Below are 21,412 nucleotides of genomic sequence, written 5' to 3' on the forward strand. Positions count from 1 at the left end.
CTGAATTAAACAGAACACTCATACCCAGTCAAGAGATCAGGGCTTGATCCATCACCGTTTTTTAGCTCACTGCACCATCCCAGCTCAGAACCTGGCTATATGCAAATTAGTCTGTCCCTGGCCCAGTGCATCATGGGAACAGGGCAGACCAAACTACCAAGCCAATTCTTATACTGAGAAGGAAACAAGCTTCCGGGGACCGGTTTCTGGCATTTCAGCCGTCTTCGGCCAGGCTTGCTTATATCCTGATGGTGCATTGAATACAAGCATGGTGGTGTCTGTGTACTTTGACATACACATGCCCTGCAACACCTGGCATTGAAAAAAGGCTCAAAGGTTGCAGTGCACTCTACATACACCCGTCCTGAAACAGGCAACATTGAATGACAGGTGTGGTGGTCCCAGCCACTGTGACATAGACATGTCCTGAAACAGATAACTTTGAATGTAGGCATGGCCGAAGTACGCAGAGTTCTGCTCCAATGAATGTCGCAAAGTGTTGGGAAAATCTCTGCCATGGTCTGTGGAGCTCTGCGAGCCATGGAGTGTGTAAGTCTCGCTGCTTGCACTGAATTTTAGCGCCTGGAGGTTGTCCCGCGCTGGAAAATCACAGTGAATGGCACTACATGTCGTGCCAAAGGGTGCTGCTTCTTTCTGCTGCTTGAGTAGATATTCTACTTGAGCGGCAGCTTCCTCAATGCGAGCGACAGATTTCTCAAAGTGAGCAGTCGCGACCTGCCATGGGAAAAACTCTGCGAAATCAGCCTGCGGAGCATAATTCATCACCCACCCATAATTGAATGGCAGGTGCGGTGGTGGTGGCCACTCTGCCATACACATGTTCTATCTGGCATTTAATGACAACGTGCGTGATTGGAGGGGGCATGGTGAATTCAGCACTGTCCCCTCTTTTCCTTCTATCTTGTCAAACTCCTTAGGTCTTCCTGGTATTAGGAACTATGGGCTGAGGAATTTGTGAGTACAGAGAGAGGCAGGAACTGGAATGGATTTGTAATCTCCACTCTCTTACTACCACTGTCACAGAATGATCTTTTCGATCTGCAGTTGCGTAGAAAAACACATCTGTAGGATGAGTAAAGGGGACCTCTCACAACCATGACACCCTGTGCCATTGTATCCACCTTGATAGAAGTAACAAGAAGCGCGCTGGGACCGTGAGATAAGGTCTTCTGATAAAAGGTACAACCTGTAGACACTTGTGTTAGGGAATGACCCAAAAATGGTTTCGCAGCAGTGACAACTGTACTTGAAAAGCTGAAATCCAGTAAGAGAAAGTACTAGGATTCCACAGATGACAACATGGGAGGACCCTATGTGTAAGAAGGCTGACATAAACCCCTTTACTAATAAATAAGTAATTAAATAAAGGAACATACTGGAATTCTTAAGACACTTTTCAGATTTAATCTAAATGAATCTAAAGCTAATTAATCAGTAAAAGGAGAGAAGCTGTTGTGGTTCACCATGATGGTTTATTATTCACTCAAAGTTTGTACACACTCAGTCATTTTACAGAACCTCTGCTTCTAACTCACACAAGACAACTAACAAGCGTTATGTTCATGCAACTGTGGCGAGGCCGATGTAGTTGGCGGCTCTGTCAAAAACGACGTAGTACTCCCTGATGAAAACGTCTCCCAGGATCCAGACTCCAGTGGTATCTTGGAAGTTGCTGCTGCAGGAGTTCTAGGGAGGACAGGAAGATGTACACATGTAAAGATTTGATTGTAATATAGGGACTGAGTATGAGTTTGGCAGATACAGTTAGTCTGTCATAAATGTGACAACTACTCCAGTCTCCAAATTACAATTACATTATATCCCACGGAAGTTGTACTATGGCCCCTATTGTCATATCACCACCTGATTTTTTGACCACACAGCTTACCCACACCAGCTGTCCAACAATGTTCTAAAATGATGTTTCAAGTGGGCAGGGAATGCCCACCTTCATGCCTATGACTATTCGGCCATGCTTGAACATCCCCTGCAGCGCTTCACATTATCTATGTAGCAAAAATTTACTACTGCCATCACAAACTACCTGACTAAGTAACAAGACTGTTGCGTTAAAAAACTGAATTCTGTTAAAGGGCTGCATAGTCATGGAGCTTGACTAGTCAATTGTCCCATGGTGTTAATACACATGAAATCAGACAAACATATAGCCTTATAGCCCGCGGTCTGTTCCTGCTATTAGAGGCCCACTCCAGCATTGAAGGCCCGAGCCGAAGGCGAGGGACTTTAACAAGGGAGCGGGACTTTAATAGCCGGTATAGCCCAGCTTCGAAGGGCTTTAAGGCTATTAGAACATTTTGCCACTAGAGAGCAGACCTTTCCAACAAATAAAACAAAGGCCTCTCAGAGTTTGAGGGGTTTAAAATCCTTCTGGCTCTTTGAAAACAACACTGGAATGTTGTTTTGCGGGCCTTTACTGGCCCAAAAAAGCATGGAGCACTCCATTGTCTTCAATGGAGCTCCCAACATTCCAATGTTCTAATAGCATTTATGCCCCCCATGTTTTCTAATGTAAAATCAATGCAGATGACTTAAAACTTGGTTGGGTCCAATGATGGGTCCCAGAGCTTGAGGTAAAGCTCTCCGATACAACCAACAATTATTGTAAGAGAGGCTGAATTAAGAGGGAATTAAAAGGGTCACCATACTTTGGTGCCCAATCTTCTAATTCATAGTCCCGTGTTGCTGGGACCAGAAGCAGCGGGAAGTCTGACTCTTCAGGAGGGGGTGGGTAGGAAGCATCACATTATTGTGTAAGAAGTGAGAAATGAGCCTGTTCTTCTGCCTATCTTATTAGGCTCTTCAAAGTCAGGTTTCATTAGTTCTATCCTTAGGAAGGGAGAGTTTTTCTGAGTTTAAGGCTCTTTGCTAGTACCTGGAAGACACACATAGGCTATTCATGCTCCTTACCTGGTTGATGTAGGCGCTGGCTGGCACCGGGTACTGGACGCCATTGATGGTGAAAATGATATCAGCCAGGGAGCTGATGGAATTGCAGTTCACCACATACTAAGGAGCAGGAAAGGAGAAAAAAACAAATGAACAAAATGTGCTAAGAACCTCACCCAGGCATCTATGTGCATTTGATGGATTAAAGAATGAAGAAATGGAAAGTGGAATTATCCGCAAGGTTGTTTGAGAGATCAGCGAGTAACGAGATGAGAAGAGCAGAAATGATTTAATGGAATGACCTCAGATGCAGGTGATTGGCTTTTCCTTAGTATGCCACTTCGGACATCATGATCTCCCAGAGATGGATAAGGTCTTGGAAGGATCACCCCTCTGTACCCCATCTCTTACCTCGCCATTTGAACTCTGATAAGCTCCAATCGCATTCTGGATGTTTGAGATCCCGGGGGACAGACCAGCAATCAGGGACGTTCCGGTGTCGATGATGGCCTGGCATCCTCCGTTGCAGGCGATAACATTCCCGTTCATGGAGACACTGGAGGTAGAGATGGAAGAGAAATTGGATTACAGCTAAGATATTACAAAATGAATGTAACTATTCATCTTTGAATGCAAATCTTGAAAATGTACAGGTTTAACAATTTGCAGGGGGAATTTATGAGTTTATGTTGTCTCCCTAGCCAGCAAACGGTGTCCCCCAAACCGTTTTTATATAGCAACTGCAGATGGTGCATCTGGGAAACCAAACCATGTTAGCAGATCCAGCATGACATGCGAAGGCAGCCTGAGGGATCTGTCATAACTCACGGTATCACTGAGGATAAATCTCCACAACAGGAGACCATCCTCAGGGACAGCATCAAGAGTGTCCCAAAGTTGCTTGAGCTCTGTCCCTGTGTGGCTTGGGCATTTAAAAACATGGTTTGCCAGGGGCCATCATGATTTAGATAGCATAGCGGGACAGAAAGCTTCCTCGTGAAAATTGAGTGGAAACTCTGGCAAAATTCGTCCCTAACCTCAGGTCTGAAAAAAGTGAGGGGAATATTCATGGGGATTTGGCATAAGGTAGAGCAGCAAGTCACCTCGGTACGCTCCCCTACGTCAAACTGAACGGGCAGGAATGCACTGTATTTATCTCATACAGTGAATCGCTGTCCTTTCTCCCTGCAATGACGCCGTTGCATCGGCCTAGCGACAATGCAGTCACCCTTGCACCATGGTGCAGGTGTGCCTGTGTTGTCAGCAGGATTGTGTTTGTATAGGATGGGGCACCTTCCTGCACAAAAACAATCTTAGGAGGCTTCTTCCTCTTTCTATGTGGGCTGCAGGATGAAAGGGGAAAAAAGACAATATATAAAGGTATTTCTCCGGATAAACCTCTCTTGGAGATGCATAAGGTTTTGACGCACCCACTGATTTAAATGATCTTGTAAATCTGGGAAGATGTCCAAAACTATGGGTGTTGTGTGGGAACCCCCACTGCAACGCCCACGGAATGCCCACTGCAATGCCCATGGAACCCCCACTGCAACGCCCACGGAACGCCCACTGCAACGCCCGTGAATCCCCCACTGCAACGCCCACGGAACGCCTCCCTAACTCAGAGTAAGGCAACGCAGCGATCTGCGCTGTCTTGCCTCACTCCATATCTATGAGGCATTTGCTTTGTGTGGCCTCGTTGAAATGATTTTGTGGTTTGCACCAACAAAGCCTTGTAAAAAGTGATGCTATGAGTTTCCACCAGGGCAGCTGGCAGTTATTACACAATCTGAAAGCAATTTCAGTGAGGGGAACAAGAGGAGGTGGCAAGCTATCTGACTGCATTTGTCAGATGTCCCACTAAGGCCCTTCTCCAAATGAGGCCCTACATATTATAACCAACCGTGTTCACAATTTGAGCATCATGTGTGCACTTCCTGTGCGGAGCAGGGAGACTTTTCACACAAAGGTGCAGGTATCCACTTCCTCTGTACAGGTATCTAATTATCAATGTCCTGATTTGCAAACTGGCCTTTAGAAAGGTCAGAAACTTCTGGCCAAATGTCTGTATTTGAGTGGAATAAAAAATAAGATTTAGAAGATGCTCTCCCGCCCCACAAAGTAAATTTTCTGGGCCTGGCTGCAGTGGGCATATGGGTATTTAGCAGTTGTTGTGAAGAAAGCCTGATTCACCGAGGTCAAAGTTAGACCAAAAATCTAACTTAGATCAAAATTCTAACTTTACTCGTAGCAACTTACCTTTGAGAATTTTGAAAAGTAGTCAAGTTAGACTTTCGGTCGAGTTTAGACTTTTGATCCAACTTTACCTTTGTGAAACAGGCCCTCTCACTGAGTGTCTAGCAAGGCTCAAACTCTCTCTTGAGTCCTCAATCCTCATACATTGATAATTTGTGGACATTTCCAAGGATTTTATTGAAACTGGCCCTGGGTTTGGTGTCAATTTCAGTGTGGAAGAGAGGTGGTGCTCAGGGGCCCGCTCATCACTTCCTCCTCTGCACCAATAGCAGCAGATCTAACATTTGTTAACAGCCGGGTGGGTTTGTGTGGAATGGTTCTCTCCCTAACCATAGCTCACTGATCTATTGAGTTGCTGACTGCCGCCTGTCTACAACTGACTGTCCTTACACCTGACCTGTCCTTTGTTACTCCTGAGCTGCTGTTTGTTGCACCTACCTCTCCAGGGTGATCTGCCAGTAGGTCTCGGCGGAGAGAGGGATCCAGTTCAAGGTTCCAGTGTAGTAGGAAGATTCGTAGCCACCAAAGATCACCACGCTCCCGCTGGCTCCATTCCTGTGATCACAAAGAAGAGAAAGTTGAGCATCAAATGAGGAGGGTACAAACAAGAGAGGCTTCACATATGCAGCAGTATGTGGTATTATCTTCTGAGTGAAAAACTCTTCTCTGTCTATTTCAATGTGCACCCCTTCGACGTGGGCCACCTCACCTGTGCAAAGTCAGAGGGATGCGCATTGTTGATGTGGCTCTCAGGTTGACAACCAATGTCTAACTTGCGGGAAGTCTAACTTACTCTGGTTTCTCTTCAAAACGAAAAAATCTTTTGCCTAAATTCTACTATAACAAGTTGTCACATTGTGGGTCTTCTGTGGAAGTTCCCTTGATAAAGAAAGGTGTGGCCAGAAAATCTTTCATATCAGAACTCATGATGTTAAGAATTTGTTATTGACACAGGTGGGACTTCAGGTGGTTGGTAGGGAACAAAGGACTAGTCATTTAATTTGGAGTGTAGTCATTCATCACCTTTGATGAAGGCAAAATGTGGTAAGCTTTAGCCTTCCCTGTTGTGGGAGACAATGTAGGATTTTAATGCATTCCCACAAACCCCCTTTATCTGCAGACAGAAGGAGGGTCTCTATCGAAGATCATGCCCAGGTTGGTGCTTGATTTAGTAGGATGGCGAGATCCAACGCCATCAGGCAGAGCTATGGGGTTTAAAAGATGATCGAATGAAAGCGCCTTATTTAGATTGTCCTGGTAAGGCATAGTCGGCTGCGTTGCAATCACTGGTGAAAATAAGAGAGATGATGAGGAACTTTGTCAGAGTGGTCCTCAACCATCAGAAGGAGCTGGGTGATATCTGCATGCATGGGATATCCAGACATACCGGAATCCATACCAGCTGCTGAAGCGGGTGTATGAGTCTTAAGTAAGATGGGGTACCGAGGAGAACCGTGAGGAACGCTAAGATGGATGTTGTGTGTGCTTGGAAGTAAAGGTCCTTGTTTTATTTGATGTGTCCAGTGATGTAGGGTATAAAGTGCACCCTATGGAACTAAGTCCCGGCCCACTTGTTTTTCAGTCATGGCGACTGCCATCACAGCTGGAGAAGCCTCAGTGTGTTCCCCTCAGGCCAGGATTACCCACTATTAGTTGTACTACTAGTTGTGTGACCATACTTGACTACAAATGCTCTAAGTTACTTTACTAGAATACTAGTAGTCCTACTGGTGCCATTGGTGGGAGTAATGCTACAGTTCATACTACCCCTATTGCAAACCCATAACCTATTTTGCTGCTGCTATTAATATTACTAGTTCTAGTATATAAAAAGTTCTAACCCTGGCGCTATGACACTACTCCTGATAACTTCATTATTTTTTCTGGTAGCATGACTGCTGGTTCTTTGACTAAACTTAGTGATATTGTAGTGTCTGTGCTACTACATGCAGCCTCCCTGAAAGTACCTTTAACACTGACATAATTAGTAATTCTAGATAAACCCCTAGACACACTACTGCTACCTCTAGGTCACAGCTTTGAATCCCGGCAGGTCCACACAGACTTTCATTCTCCTGAGTTTGATAGGATGAGTACCATTGGGTTGGGTATCAATAAACACTTGGTGTTCCTGGACAAGACAATCGATGTATACAAATACTCCTTTTATGTCATGTGGTTACTCCTTCATATGTTGGGTAGGGTGTGTGACGAGAACCCGACTTACGGGCTCAGGTAGACGGAGAAGAGATCTGCAGAGAGCAGCCCTTGACTCCACATGTTGTCAAAGACAGGGGTGGCGGAATCAGATGCAATGCTTGGAAAGGCCAGTCCCAGGATGCCATCGAACTGCATTTCAGAGAAGAAATCTGCTTCTGTGTAGGCCAAGCCGAAGACCTGGCTGGTGACGGTGAGGCCTCCAACCTGCAAGGAGAAGGGAAGAGACGGTCAGGGTCACGAAGCAAAGACCAGCTGTGAAAGTCCTTAGGACACATCTGTCCAAGCTCAGGGTGATGCCCCTTGTCCTCCTACCTCCACAGTGTCATATCCTAAGACCCCGGTCATGCTTCCGGTGCCATATCCGATGGACAGGCTCGTGCTGGTGGACTGGAAGGTGGAAGAGCTGGAAGGGCTGAACCTGTTGTGATTGGCTGTGGGTTTAAAAAGGCGTCATTAGCACAGAATCATCAGAAGGGTCTTCTCCTGGACAGGCTGGAGCTGCTCAACCCTGGCATCTGCCCTTTGAGGCGACAAACTATGCCTATAAGTGTGCCTGTTGACTTGGGTTTCCCCTTAGAAAGTACAAAGGTATAACAAGCCAAGAGGCAGTACTTGTAATTCATAAAAATAACTAAAACATCAAAGTGTTGATTGTTTCCAATGATTTTTTTATTAACTTGTAATATGAGCTGTTCTTCTGTTGTCCAACCTGGCCCACCTTGGGTGTCCTTCTCTGACTTGCATTTCCACCACACATTGGCCCGGGTATGTTTTTGGCATGGGCCAGATGCAACTTTGGGATTTCCAAAACCTTGCAAAGCCCAATTTGCGTGCTTTGCATCGCTTTGTAAAAACCGATAATGCAATTCACCCACCTATGGATTTTGACACAAACCCATATTTACAAAGACTTGCGAACATGGGTGTGCCCCAAAATGGTGCAGCTCCCCAAGTCTGGTGTATCGGGGAGAAATATCTCCTTGTTCCCTCCTCTTTGCATTCTGCATCACACATACAAAGAGGAATACGCCTCAAAGGATGGTTTTTTGTGCAGGGAGGTATTTTGCAACAGTTATTTCCATCTATCCAGCAGAGGTAAGAGCATAATAGGATTTAAAACGTTTTTTAGTTTAACATCTCTACATTGAAATTGGGAATCTTTACAACTTTGATGAAGTCACTGTTTCCCAGATGTGCCATCAAATTGATGTAAGTCTAAAGGGTGGCAACATCTGTCATACCAATATAATCACCCTATAAAAAGCTGTACATTAATTTCTAGAGCATCAATGTCAAGAATATATTCAAACAAAGCCTCATAGAGACCAAAAGACCTCCACTGGGGACAGCAGGACCTGGGAAGCTTTTTAATGCTTATCTCTTTGATTGAGAAGAGGTAACCAGAGCTCTTTCTGGGCAGAGTCCATGCCAGTCAGTGGTACCAGGTGATTGAGCACTGCTGACAAACCACGTGAGGTCATAGAAGACAGAGGCTCCCAAACTGTGTAACTGTCTGCAAATAAAGTTGGCTTTGTACCCCAAATTGGCCTGGGACGCATTTCTTGCAGCCAATGACATCAGGGCCCAGATTCTCAAAAGAATCAGGGAAAGTAACATCCAAAAATGCAGGGCTGGAGCAGCAGAGATATGGCTCTCTTCTCCCCTCTCGCTAGCGTCGGGGCTGATTTCAGCTGTCGGGCGCCAGGCACACACCTTAGCGTCATAGTGCTATGGTGTGTTCCTGACTCTACCCTTCCCATGAAAAGTACTATGCCTAGAGAAGCTCAAACATTTTAACCTCTTTGTACAGAACATAATGTGACTCATTCACCAGAGGCTGCACTGCCAGAGCAGCACTATGTTTGACACTCAGGCTTCATATCTACGTGGCAACGAAAACCCACTCTGGGTGGCCCTGCATGGCATCATGGTTATGGAGTAAGGCAAAGCAGCACAAAACGCTGAGTTTCCTTATTCTGTGTAAATTAGGCGTTCCGTGGGCGTTGATGGGTGTGTCCACGCCACACCCACGGATTATGACCCTGCCCCAGATTTACAAATGACATAAAACCTCGGTCAGGCCCAAAACCTAATCGCCTCCCAGAGCAGGTGTAATGAGGAGAAACATTTATTTCCTTCTTGTTTTTTACCTCTGTCCAGGTGTGTTGCATTCATCGGCTCACATAGAACCCCTTCCTGCACAAAAACAACCATTGCAACAACACAGACACCCTGGCATCATGGTGCACGGCTGCCTGCGCTGGTTCTCGGCTACAAACTGTTCATCCGCTGAAAGGACAGAAATGCACCAAATCTTGTCAATACCGTGGATTCCTGCCCTTTCCTATTGGCATAAGGCAGTGCAGCAAAAAGACTTGCACTGCTGTCCACGCCATCATGCAGCACACATGCAAAGGCGGAAAAGCAAGGAGAAATCACAACATTTCTACTTTAACGCCTGCTTTTCAGCAGTGCTTAGTGGTGTTAATGTTTGGCCACAAACCCGGTTTACTAATGTTAATAGGTAGGGTTTAGCATCAAAAAGCATGGGTGGTTGCATGAGCACTCCCATGTACCACCCATGCAAAGCTCCTTTGACTCTAAGTAATGCAATGCAGTGCTTCATGCTTGCCCTGTCCTGGCTGAAATCTTTTCTCCATTGCCGTTCTTTTCAGGTGGCTGAGGGCAATTTCATCTCCAAAATAACTCCGGTACACTGTGGCGTTCTCCAGGGCTCATCTTTGAGCCCTACCGTTTTTAATGTGTACATGTCTCCCCTTGAAAAAATTGTTAGTCCACATGGTGTCAAACTTCTGACCTATGCTGATGACACCCAGCTTGTTGTATCATTAGTCAACAGAACCATCCCTCCATCCATCTCTACTCCTGTCTTAAGGATATAACTAGCTGGATGGACAGGTCCCACCTTAAGCTTAACAGCGACAAAACAGAGATTCTGGTTATAGGTAACCAGTCACACTATCGCCCAGAGTCTCTGTGGCCTCCTTGCATGGGTCCGCCCCGACCCCGAAGTCACACATCAAAAGCCTGGGAATTTGGTGGACCAAGGCCTCACGCTCAACACCCAAGCAAGGAAAACCGCAAGAACCTGTTATGGCCTCCTTCGCACTTCCCGTAAAATTCTACCTCTGCTCCCCATCCAGTCGAAGAAGCTTCTGATCCAGGGCCTTATATTGTCCAGATTGGACTATGATAATGCCCTCTACCTCGGTGCCCCAAAGAAAGTCACGGCCAAACTGCAGGTCGTGCAAAACACAGCTGCCAGGCTCCTTACTGGCACTAACAATCGATGCTCAGCGAAACCGGCCCTCAGCTCACTTCACTGGCTACCGATACTGGAAAGAGTACATTTTAAAGCCCTCTGTACTATCAATAAAATCCTCCATGGCAAGGCCCCCCCGTATTTTAAAAGACCTTATTGTCCCTTATAAAACTAATAGAACTCTTCGGTCCACACACCCTCATCTGGCCTCGATGCCCAGGATCAAAAAGGCTCGATCAAGCCTTTTTGCTTACAATGCCTCCAAATTGTGGAATTCACTTCCAATGGACATCCGCGCTCAAACTAACCTTCTCTCTTTTCGTAAACTTTTGAAAACCTGGCTGTTCCCCTAATCTCCCTCTCTTGTTCGCTCTATCTCTCTCACTAGCACTGGGACGCTCATGGGCAGCCATGCGCTCTACAAATCTATATAAAAAAAAATAATAATATTGTATTACTTTTGGGTACTTTCCAGAGCAAAGAGTTAAACACTGAAAAGTGAATCAGGAAAAAACATTTTGTACTGGTTAGTATCCAAGACAAATGATCCTTTGGAGAAAGAAGAGGCTACCTTTCAGTGGCTGATAGGAGTGCAAAATTGGATTGGAGGTGAGACAGATATCTAGTGGTTCCCGATTACTCGAGGTAGAGCACTGTCCACCTTACTGACACCATGGATGTTCAGCTGAAGGCTGTCTCAGCTGCTGACAGTAGGAAGGCCTCTATGGTTCATGTTGATCCTTCAACCACTCAATGCTTTCGCTGGTGGTGAACAAAGTTAGATGCTAGACTTCACCATTAGTGGCGATTTGAGACACATATCTTGATGTTTCCTTCATAGATTATTTTTCTTAGCCTTCTCTTTACTGATGAGCTCAGGCAGACTTCTCTTCCATACACCCATTGAGGAATAGAGATATAACGCTCACTCTTATGAGACTGATGAAGAGGCATGTGTCTCTCAACTTTATCTTCATCAGCAACTAATTCCAGCTCACTCAACTTTGTATAATGGTAACAATTCTTTCATGTTGGGTTTAAATGAGAAAAATAAAAATAATAGAAATATCGGGCTTATTTACTAGACCCTTCGCCGCTGGTGCGTCACTTTTTGTGACGCACCGACGGGGCAACCTGATGTCCCATATTTAAAAGGACATGTAAAGGCACCCTGCATGCTTTTTGTGTCCTTAGAGCATCTGCCGCATTTCCAGATTTACGAGACTTCGGAAACCTGGCAATGTGTCAGAGTGCTACACCACCCCAGTAAAGAGTTCTCCTCGTTTTTTCCCCTCATTCTATGAGTGCTGATAGAAGAGCTTTCAAACAAACACTCAAGTATTGAAGATTTATGGGTCGGATCATGAGTTTGCAGAGTTTGCTCCTAATGCCTGTATAGAGCAGAGTGACAACCTCTATTTTGGCCACATAATTCCCAGCCATAGACTTCAGTGTTGTAACTTAAGACATTCTTGAAGTTGAAGTCATTAAATGAATGCACCGGATATGGATATTCATAGGTGAATATTCCACTCTGGGATTGTGTCTGTAATGGTCAAGGGAGATCACTCCCTAATTACTGACCTGAGAAACAATGAAACATCTGTCTCCATAGCTTCATCTTCAGAAGGTTTTATTTCTCAAAAGTCTACTCCATCCTGCATCCTGTCATCCCTACACCTATCCCCTTACTCCGCCTCTGCCCTCGTTTCTCACATTCCTCACATCAGGGAAGGCAGAGGCCATAAGGACATTGATTAAGACAAGTACTTGTAGTGAACAGTATGAAGGGATTTGATTGGATTCGAACACATGTGAGCGGCTTCAGAAGATGATGTTATGACTTTCCTCAATCTATTTGATCTTGAGAACTATATTGACAATTCCGAAGAGTCGTGGAATGGGTGCAGCTAAGGCATAAAACATGACAAAGCTTAGACTTGGACAGAAGCTCCTGTGGATGGATGAAACCTCTGAAGATACTTACAGCAGGCCGAGCTGGTGCAATACACAGATGGGACCCAGAGGTTCGAAGAGCCGCTGTCGAAGATCACGTTGAAGTCTTGAGGTGGAGTCCCAATGGAGATAGTCCCGTAATAAGACATCTAATGGGTATTGGAAGGAGATTCTAAATTATGTTTTGCAGTGTTGGTCACATAAACAGCTTTATTCTTGTAAAATCAAAAATGTATATCAGGGTGCACATAACTTCAATGTCTGTCATATTACGACCACACCAGAAATGCTAGGCACATGTCTCTAGTGGTTGGCCAGGGCCTCGACAAACATCCCTGTGCACAACACATGCACACATACCAGAGGTCACAGACCATTGCAAACACTATTCACTGCTCTATTGTCTGTCATGCACTATCTCTTGGCGCTCAGTGTGTACATAACCCAACCCCAGCAGTCAGAGCCTCACACTGAGTCACTCAGGACCTGCTCTTCTGCTGGTCACTGACAGGTATCCATCGACCACATCCGGCAAACCTCTATTGCATCAAGACCTCAGAGGATAGCAGCACACTCATTGTTTATATCCTGTGCTAGCACAGCCTACAGATCCACCATTCTCCACAGCCAGTGGGTCATTGCCTGTTGACACATCACACCATGCAATGTATAGAGCGCTGAATGTTCCAATGGAAATGTGAAAACGCGCACAGGGGAGGTATGTTTCACTCACATCCATGTAGTTGGTCATCGGCTCACTGGCCACTTGAGCAGCCAACTCTGGGAAGTATTTGCTGCCTGGATTAATTTTGTGGGTCTTCAGAAACTCATCCAGAAGGCCCTTCTCTCTCAGGCGATCCCTCAGGGATTTCCCTTTTATCAGGGGGACCCTATTAAATGAGAGGAAAAATAATGAAACTCATGAGTAGGAAAAGGAAGGCAAAAAAATGAATTCAATGAGAAGGCTGCCGGTTGGTTTTAATTGAAATAGTGAACCATTGAGGACCCCCATATGAGAGGAGCTTCGGACTGGTGATATAGAATTACAAAATGTATCTAGTAGAAAGGGATAAAGGCAAGTTGTGTCTAAGGTTCAACTTTAGAAGATGTAATAGCTTTAGGAGCAGCACCCTCAGAAGAGTAGCATCATATTCGGCACTAACTCAGATTTCCATATTATCTCACATCACCCACTTAACAGCCATGTGTCTGGATAACTCGGTCAGCTTCAGCATATAGACTCACACTTTCCAAGGGAGGACCACAGAGATGAACAATAACTTTCTGCCTCTAAACCACAGTGAGCTCAAACTCCTGATGCTAACTGTGACCTATCATTTTTAAACCTGACACACAGCTTAATGTACAATGTACAATCCTATTCTATTCTTAAGCCCGTACTCCAAATATGTTTTAGTACCAATGGTACTCAGCTCCAGATATACATTACCCTTTCCCCAATTTCCTCTTAATAGTAACAAGCGCCTTGGCTACATTAAGGGTTGACTATGCTTCTCCCCGTATGTAGGGAACATTGGTTTTCACGTTGACTTAAACCATGGTTGTCCTCTTGTGGTGTATCAAATGATGGTTGACTTTTCTTTGTATGTTTAACAATGACTCACTCATTCACTCACTTGTAACAACTGAAACACTGTTGGATATGCCCTTACTTATGCATTTATATTCAAACTAAGAAATACAAATCGGAACAGTCATCAAACACATCCTGGTGCTGACCTAGAGGAGGGTTTTAAATTTGGTTGAAACATATGAATCCATATTTTGGTACATGCAGTTCAACAGGATCCATCTCACTTAGGGAATCAGCCTGTCGTAGCCACAGGAAAATAGCACAAATGTGGTATATTTTTACTATTTATCTGTAGTGTGTTTACAGTTTGCTTATTTTTCAAATCAATTTTCAGTGCCACACATTTTTTTAAAACAGAAAACCTGAGACAAGGCCATCCTGTTCTATGAAACTGAGACATGTATACAGGATGTGCCACTCTGGTTTGTAGCAAATGGGGTTGTCAGAAAAAGAAAGGGTCAACACCCAAATGTTTTAATATAACTAAATTCAGATATTGACAACCATGTGTGATACCTTTTTTGTTTCATCGCCAAAGTGTACCTTGTTCTTGAAGCCGGATTGATTAGGTCGATGATGTCAGGGAGCACTGGCCTCGGCTCAGCCACTAATAGACCAATAACATTTGTTCCATCAAGACTAAGGAGTGAGACTGGTTGGTATGAACTACAGAAAAACAATGTTTCCCCGGTGTAGGGATGAACCAAGAGGACTGTTTCCAAATGGGATGTTCCAAGGACAGAGTAAGAAAAGGACTTGAGAGGTTGTGTCAGGATTGGGACATGGGTGAATGCTTTATGAAATAAGGTGACAACCTCTTAGCTGCAGAGCTTTGCCCGTGTTCAGGTGATAAAAGCTAGATATGGTTCCTTACAACAAGGTAAGGCACCTCAGTTCAGCCTGGTGTAAGCTTGTGTACATTTGTGTCTTTTAAATACAGCTGGACTAGTTGTCATCAGACAGCTTTGTTTGTATCAAGGTTCAAGTAGAAATGACTACACATGATATCAACTCAGCTATCATCCTGAATACCCTCCGACCACTTTCCAGTATTTCAAGTGTGTTTTCACTCACTCGCTTCATCTTACGCCTCCAGGCAGTTATCCATCCAGCTTTGTTGCCCAGCTTGTTCAATCGTTGTTTAGCGGTGAACATGGTGCTTTCCTCCTTGTCCATATCCAATTCTCTCACTTATTCCCTAAGAGTGATGATTCTGCATCTGAGATCAAGCACACCCCTACTTTTATTTATTTCCTTTAGTGTACATTCTAGGTGTGCCTTCACAGGTTTTCAGCCTAGACGAAGGTGAGGTAAGGAAACCTCTCAGCACAGCTTTTGACGCATCCCATAGACTTCTATCATTCCCATCCTGTTGTCATTCTCTGTTATGACATTAGTAGTGCATACAGTGACCTTGTCTCTCACGGCTGGACCACTGAGAAGCATTGGTTTACACGTGTACATGATTTATTGTCAATGTATAAAGTGTATGTTACATAAAAAGCTCTGACAGCATGCTTTGGATTGGATTGCACTATAAAAGAAATGCAATGCTACTATTGAAATTGGTATTTGTGTAAATACTAGGACAGACAGACACACCTGACATTTTTACAGTGCATGTATTACTTAATTACAGGGACTGAACAAAGGCACAAGTATTCCTCTCGGAGGTACCTGCAAAGTGATAACAAGCTGCGAGCCTTTGTGTCTCCTCCATGCCATTTACATTTAAGAGGGAGGTTCCAGGCTGCCTCCAGTCACTATATTCAAATACAAGGAGGCCTAATGGCCCCTTAACTTCGGCCCAGCTGGAGGTGAAAATCATCTCCCTGCATGTTGCTGCTGGTAATGTAAAGCAAACAATGTGCAGACGCTGGTGAATGTCCCGGTTTCTGAAAATTACACCAGGACGAGTTCAGCATATTTCTGTGGGGTCCAACTTCTTTGCAGGTGGGACGGCTTCCACCCTTCGAAAATAGTGGGTGGATGCCGTGTACTTGTGTCTATCCCTTACTTGTGTCCCGGGTTTGTTTCAAACAATGTGTGATTCGGTTCGTGGTCTGAAATAAGGATGTGTCCAATTTCAGCTCGAGCTCTAAAGCAGAGATGCGTCAGTTTCCCTGCACCTGTGTGCAAAACCATTTTGCCACCATGGATGCATCGTATTTACAATACGGCACACCATTGTGCAAGGATTGACAAATGAGGCAAAAGTCACGCATTGCTGGAGTTGTGTCGCAAGCACAACGCAACTCCAGCAAAGCATGGGGAGGCCTATACTCATTGTGCTGCATCATGTCTTAAGCCTGCTCCAAGCATCCCTTTATGCGTCACGTTGTAAATGGGCCGCAATGTGGCACATCATTTATGGCGCCGCTGCGTCACAAAAAGTGAAGCAACGGCAGGGCAAAAGTGACGCAATGGGCTTGTAAATCTGCCCCTATGTTGTGTGATTGCGGTATCTTTACAATATTTCTAAAATGTAGTTCAGGAACCTCTACACAATAAGGGTAGAATGTTTAGTAAAATATTTATTAACAACCCAATTTAGTAATAATATGGAATATGTTTTATACCCTATAATTTTGAGTTAAAACCAATCTCCTAACAGCAATATTCAAAAGAACTACAAACCAGAGACTCCTCTAGACTTTATGGTTTAGAATAAAGCAGTGTGCCTTTGCTCTTAGGTCATGAAATGAAATGAAATGAAAAATTATATTTATATAGCGCGTACATACCCTAAGGCCTCGCAGCGCTTGAACTGAAAAGTGTGGTGAGCAAATAGCAAGGTTTAGCACATTTTGGCGAACAGGTAAGTTTTTAATGTCTTCCTAAAGACCATCCGGTTGCTAATTTCCCGCATATTCGGCGGGAGCGAGTTCCACATCTTAGCTGCTAAGTGTGAAAACGCCCGGCCTCCCCAGCGAGCCTTATTGACTTTAGTTGTTGTGGCAAGATGCAGGACGCTGGAGCGAAGGGTTCTCGATGGAATGTAAGGTACGACCAAAGAGCGCAGGACAGCTGGACCTATTTGGTGAAATGCTTTGTGCACAATGCACATAGCTTTAAAGTGCATTCTGGCAGCTATTGGGAGCCAGTGGAGTTCTTTTAAGGCCTTCCTTGTTGATTGGCCACGAGGGATGCCAAACAAAAGTCAAGCAGCACAGTTTTGTGTAACTTGGAGTCTGTTGATCACTGCTGCCGGGGCTCCCAGATATAATGCATTTCCATAATCCAGGCGGGAGAGTATCAAGGCCTGAACCATGATTCTCCTCGCCTGGAAAGGAAGCAATGGGAGAATCTTCCGGAGCATTCTCAACAGTCCAATACAGGTGGAAGCGGTTGTAGTGGCCTGCACAGAAAAGTCCAATGCTTTATCAAGCCAGACTCCAAGGCTTTTGATGTGGGGTTTCGGTGAGGGAGGAGCACCAAGACAAGCGGGCCAGATGGAAACCAGAGTGGTCGGTGCGGAATTGCCCAGTAGCATAATCTCAGTCTTCTCCCCGTTGAGTCTGAGACATGAGGAATGCATCCACTTGGCTACTGCCTCTAGACAGGGCCCCAAGGTGTTGGATGAACCCTCTGTGTGATCCAAGGAGACCACCAGTTGGGTATCATCCGCGTAGGTGATAATACGCACACCGAACGGCTGTACTATCCCTGCCAGAGGACTCATGTAGACATTAAAGAGCGTTGGGCTCAGGGCCGAGCCCTGAGGAACCCCACAGCTCAGAGGGTGTTTTGAGGATACTACCTCGCCCTCAAACACCTGGAAGAAGCGCTCATCCAGGAAGGAGGTCAGCCATTTCAGGGCCGCGCCCGACACGCCCATGCCACTTAGACGTTGTAATAGTGTGGCATGGTTAACCGTGTCGAACGCGGCACTGAGATCTAATAATATAATGGCTGCCTTCCCTCCCTGGTCCAGCACAGATCTCGTTTCTTCCGTTACCGCGAGTAAAGCTGTTTCGGTGCCATGTTGAGGTCATAAAGAGCTCTTTTGCACACATACCCCATGGTATTACTCCCTCATTAGATGTAAATACCACATGCATGATTGCTGTAAGTTAAATATACAACTGAAATGAACTACCAAACCCCTTGAACTGCAGACCCTGACTCAATCCCACCAGCCTCCACCCCTGTAGTAAAGCTCTAAGTAGACACCTCCTTGATCAGACACTTAGACATGGCCATGAGGCTCTATCAAAGCTCTCGGACACTGCCAGATCATCAGAAAAGTTGCACTGGAACTGGGATGGAGCCGGCCTGTTAACCCTTTGAGTAACAACAGCAACAGGGATTTGTGCACAAAGCATTAAGCACTTTTGCACATTTAAGCCCCAAGAAAAAGCATTTACAGGCTAATCATCGGACATTTTTGCAGAAAGCAATTAATGTTGATGCAGCACTATGTACTTTAAACTTGCACCTATTTGCCTGCCCTCATTCTGTAGCCAAGACTCTGACAAGGGGGTAACTCTATCTCATGAACTGCTGCTAACCTCCACAAACAAACATGAAGAAACAGGACTATGGGTCACCAAGGCCAGCGGAGGGGATCTTATCTGTAATTTTAATGTGTGTTCTTAACTGTGGCTAACAGTCTTTAAACATTGATGTTTTACTGTTTATTAGAGTTGGTTAGCTTTTGTAAAGGTTTCAATTAACTGTACAATAAACACATTACTTGCTTACTTACTATCAAAGCTCCTATCTCATGACCCTACAGCACAAGTAAGGACTGATAGCAAATACTCACTTGGCCAGACACTTAGGGCCTCATTTATGAGAAATGACGCATCGCTGCGTGAAAGCAGCAATGCGTCACTTCTCAGTGCGCACTCCTTGCGCCATGATTGATGCTTCATATTTATAATATGCTGCATCATGTCGCAAGGAGTTACAGATACGTCAGTTTTTCTGACGTATCTGTAAGCGCAAAAGTGATGCATTGCTGGAGTGTGTCACAAAAGTGACGCAACTCCAGCAATGTGTCCATTCACATGGGGCAAGCCCCATCTGGAAGGGCCTGCGGCAGTCTTACACCTGCCATGAGGTAGGCGTAAGATATTGACGCATTTGCGTCCTAGAAGTGGCGCATTGAAATCTCATAGATTTCACTGTGTCACTTCTAGGACCCTTTCTTGCATCAATACGCCCACCTTGCATACATTATACCTGGCGCAGGTATAATGTGGCACAGGGGTTTACAAAGTGACGCATCTATCTAGATGCGTCACTTTGTAAATATGGCGCAACAAGGCGCATTTTTTACGCCACTGGTGCGACGCAAAAAGTCACACACCAGAGGCGTAAAAGTGATGCACAGCCTCATAAATGAGGCCCTTAGGCACTGACTAATCACCCATTGCATGACTCTACAGCACACTTACTGCCACATGCATCAAACTCCCGTTTTGCGTTTCCAAGTTAGCGAATTTTACTGAATCGCAAATATGGATTCGCAAAACGGGATGCATCATAGAAAGTGCAAAATATTTCCGATTCGGTAAAAATCGCAATTTTTACCGAATCGCAAATATTATGTGACTTCAAAATTGCGAATTCGCTATTCCCATTGATTCCTATGGGCCAAAAGGCCCATAGGAATCAATGGAAATTGCGAGTGGCACTTAGAAAATTTCATGGGTGCAGGGGGGGGTCCAAAGGACCCCCCCCCTGCACCCCTGAAATGTGTGTTTAAATGGATGTTTCACACACACATGTCCTAAGGACATGTGTGTCTGTAACATGACATTGTTTAAAATGTAAATTAGTACATTTTAAACATTTTTCGCAATTTACCACGAGGTTCAACCTCGTGGTAATTTGCACTTCCAAACCTTGTTCTCGCAATTTCATTTCAGAATGATGCATTGCATTTAAGGAATCGCAAATTTGCGGTTCCTTAAATGCAATCGCATTCTGGAAAGTCGCAAAATCAGCGAATTTCATTAAAAAATAATGATGCATCTGAAAAAGCATTTTTGGAGTCCCAAACGGCCGATTTTATGGAATTGCACCGTTTGCGACTCCAAAAATGCTTGATGCATGTGGGCCATTGAGATTCATAGCAAATACTCACTTGACCAGGCACTCAGAGAGGGCCACCAGCCCCAGGAGCAGCAGCCACTTCATGGTTTCCTTTTTGGTCCACAGTATCCAAAGCAGATCTCAGAATCTGGAGTCAGTTGTGAAAATCCCAGGTGAAGGGGCTCCTTATATACCGCAGAAGGCGTCCCTTGGACAACCTTCACGTGCAGACAAGAAGTGTGTGTGTGAGATAAACCAGGGGCTCTTATCCAACACCAAAGAGAGACGCTATTCCCAGACTCCTTATCTCAGTAGATCTCTATAATGTCTAATATTGCACACAGGCCTTTGTGGACCTCATATCATGTGTACAGATTAGATGCGGTGTGTGCTGCTATTCTTGGAAATGTAAATACCTGTGGGAGAGTGGCGGTGCACGTGTCCTCTGGATACTGCCAGGACCTTGAGATAAGGACACATTGAGCCAGTGTGTGTTGTGCAATAGTCAGATGCACAGGCAACTTCCAAGAAGCCTTCTGTGGCCAAGAGTTAGACTATCTCACATGAGAATACTCATGCCTTTCACAAACCACAGAGCTTGTGTTCAAGTCCAGTGTCATGTCCTCACCCTAAGGGATCTCTCTGTGACAGAAGAGGAGCCAAGGAGGTTTCAAGGGTGGTGTGTTCATTTGCATTCATTATTATGGAATCATTAGGTGTTTTTCTAATGTTAATACTTGTGCTTAGTTTCAGGTACTGCAAGCCACAGAACTGTGAGTGCTTGGGAGAACCGCAGTGAGTTCACAGGAGCAACAGAAACAGTCACACCAGAACAAATGTTTTTAAAACTCATTGGCAGATACAGAGGGATTAGGAGCAGCGAGGTGTGCCTGGAAGGGCATTGCCACACTGGAAGGGTGTATTCTCTTCGAAGAAGGAGCCTTGTGAGTGGATGAATGCAGATGGATGAATAGGTTAGTAGCTGGGCACATAGATAGATCAATCCGCAGGTGCATCCATGAGCAAGAAGCAACAATGCCCTTAATAAGATTGTGGCCATAGATGCATGGCACAACGACTCTCAGCACATGCAAGCATGGCATGAAAACAGACTGCCCATGGGAGCATTGCTT

General features: G+C 45.0%; 1 protein-coding gene across 1 annotated transcript; it reads right to left on the minus strand.

Moving 5' to 3' along the window:
- Positions 1-1,475: 1,475 nt before the first annotated feature.
- LOC147662671 (pepsin A-like) lies at positions 1,476-20,487 on the minus strand. Its single transcript, XM_086950995.1, has 9 exons — positions 20,332-20,487; positions 13,377-13,533; positions 12,675-12,792; positions 7,717-7,835; positions 7,412-7,608; positions 5,623-5,739; positions 3,340-3,484; positions 2,950-3,048; positions 1,476-1,707 (listed from the first exon to the last, which is right to left on the minus strand). Exons 1-9 carry the CDS (start codon positions 20,382-20,384, stop codon positions 1,582-1,584), a joined length of 1,131 nt encoding a protein of 376 aa, XP_086807121.1. The 5' UTR covers positions 20,385-20,487; the 3' UTR covers positions 1,476-1,581.
- Between the last annotated feature and the right edge of the window lie 925 nt (positions 20,488-21,412).

This window comes from Lissotriton vulgaris, unplaced genomic scaffold (genome assembly GCF_964263255.1).
Source record: "Lissotriton vulgaris unplaced genomic scaffold, aLisVul1.2 SCAFFOLD_275, whole genome shotgun sequence".
NCBI classification, from domain to species: Eukaryota; Metazoa; Chordata; class Amphibia; order Caudata; family Salamandridae; genus Lissotriton; species Lissotriton vulgaris.

Bases quoted from the DNA above. Each gene is read 5' to 3' on its own strand.
- LOC147662671 (XM_086950995.1), bottom strand. From the start codon at position 20,384: ATGAAGTGGCTGCTGCTCCTGGGGCTGGTGGCCCTCTCTGAGTGCCTG. The intron at 7,609-7,716 runs GTAGGAGGACAA...TTCTCCTTGCAG, and splicing joins TAGGATATGACACTGTGGAG to GTTGGAGGCCTCACCGTCAC. The intron at 1,708-2,949 runs GTAAGGAGCATG...TGTCCTCCCTAG, and splicing joins CCAGCGCCTACATCAACCAG to AACTCCTGCAGCAGCAACTT.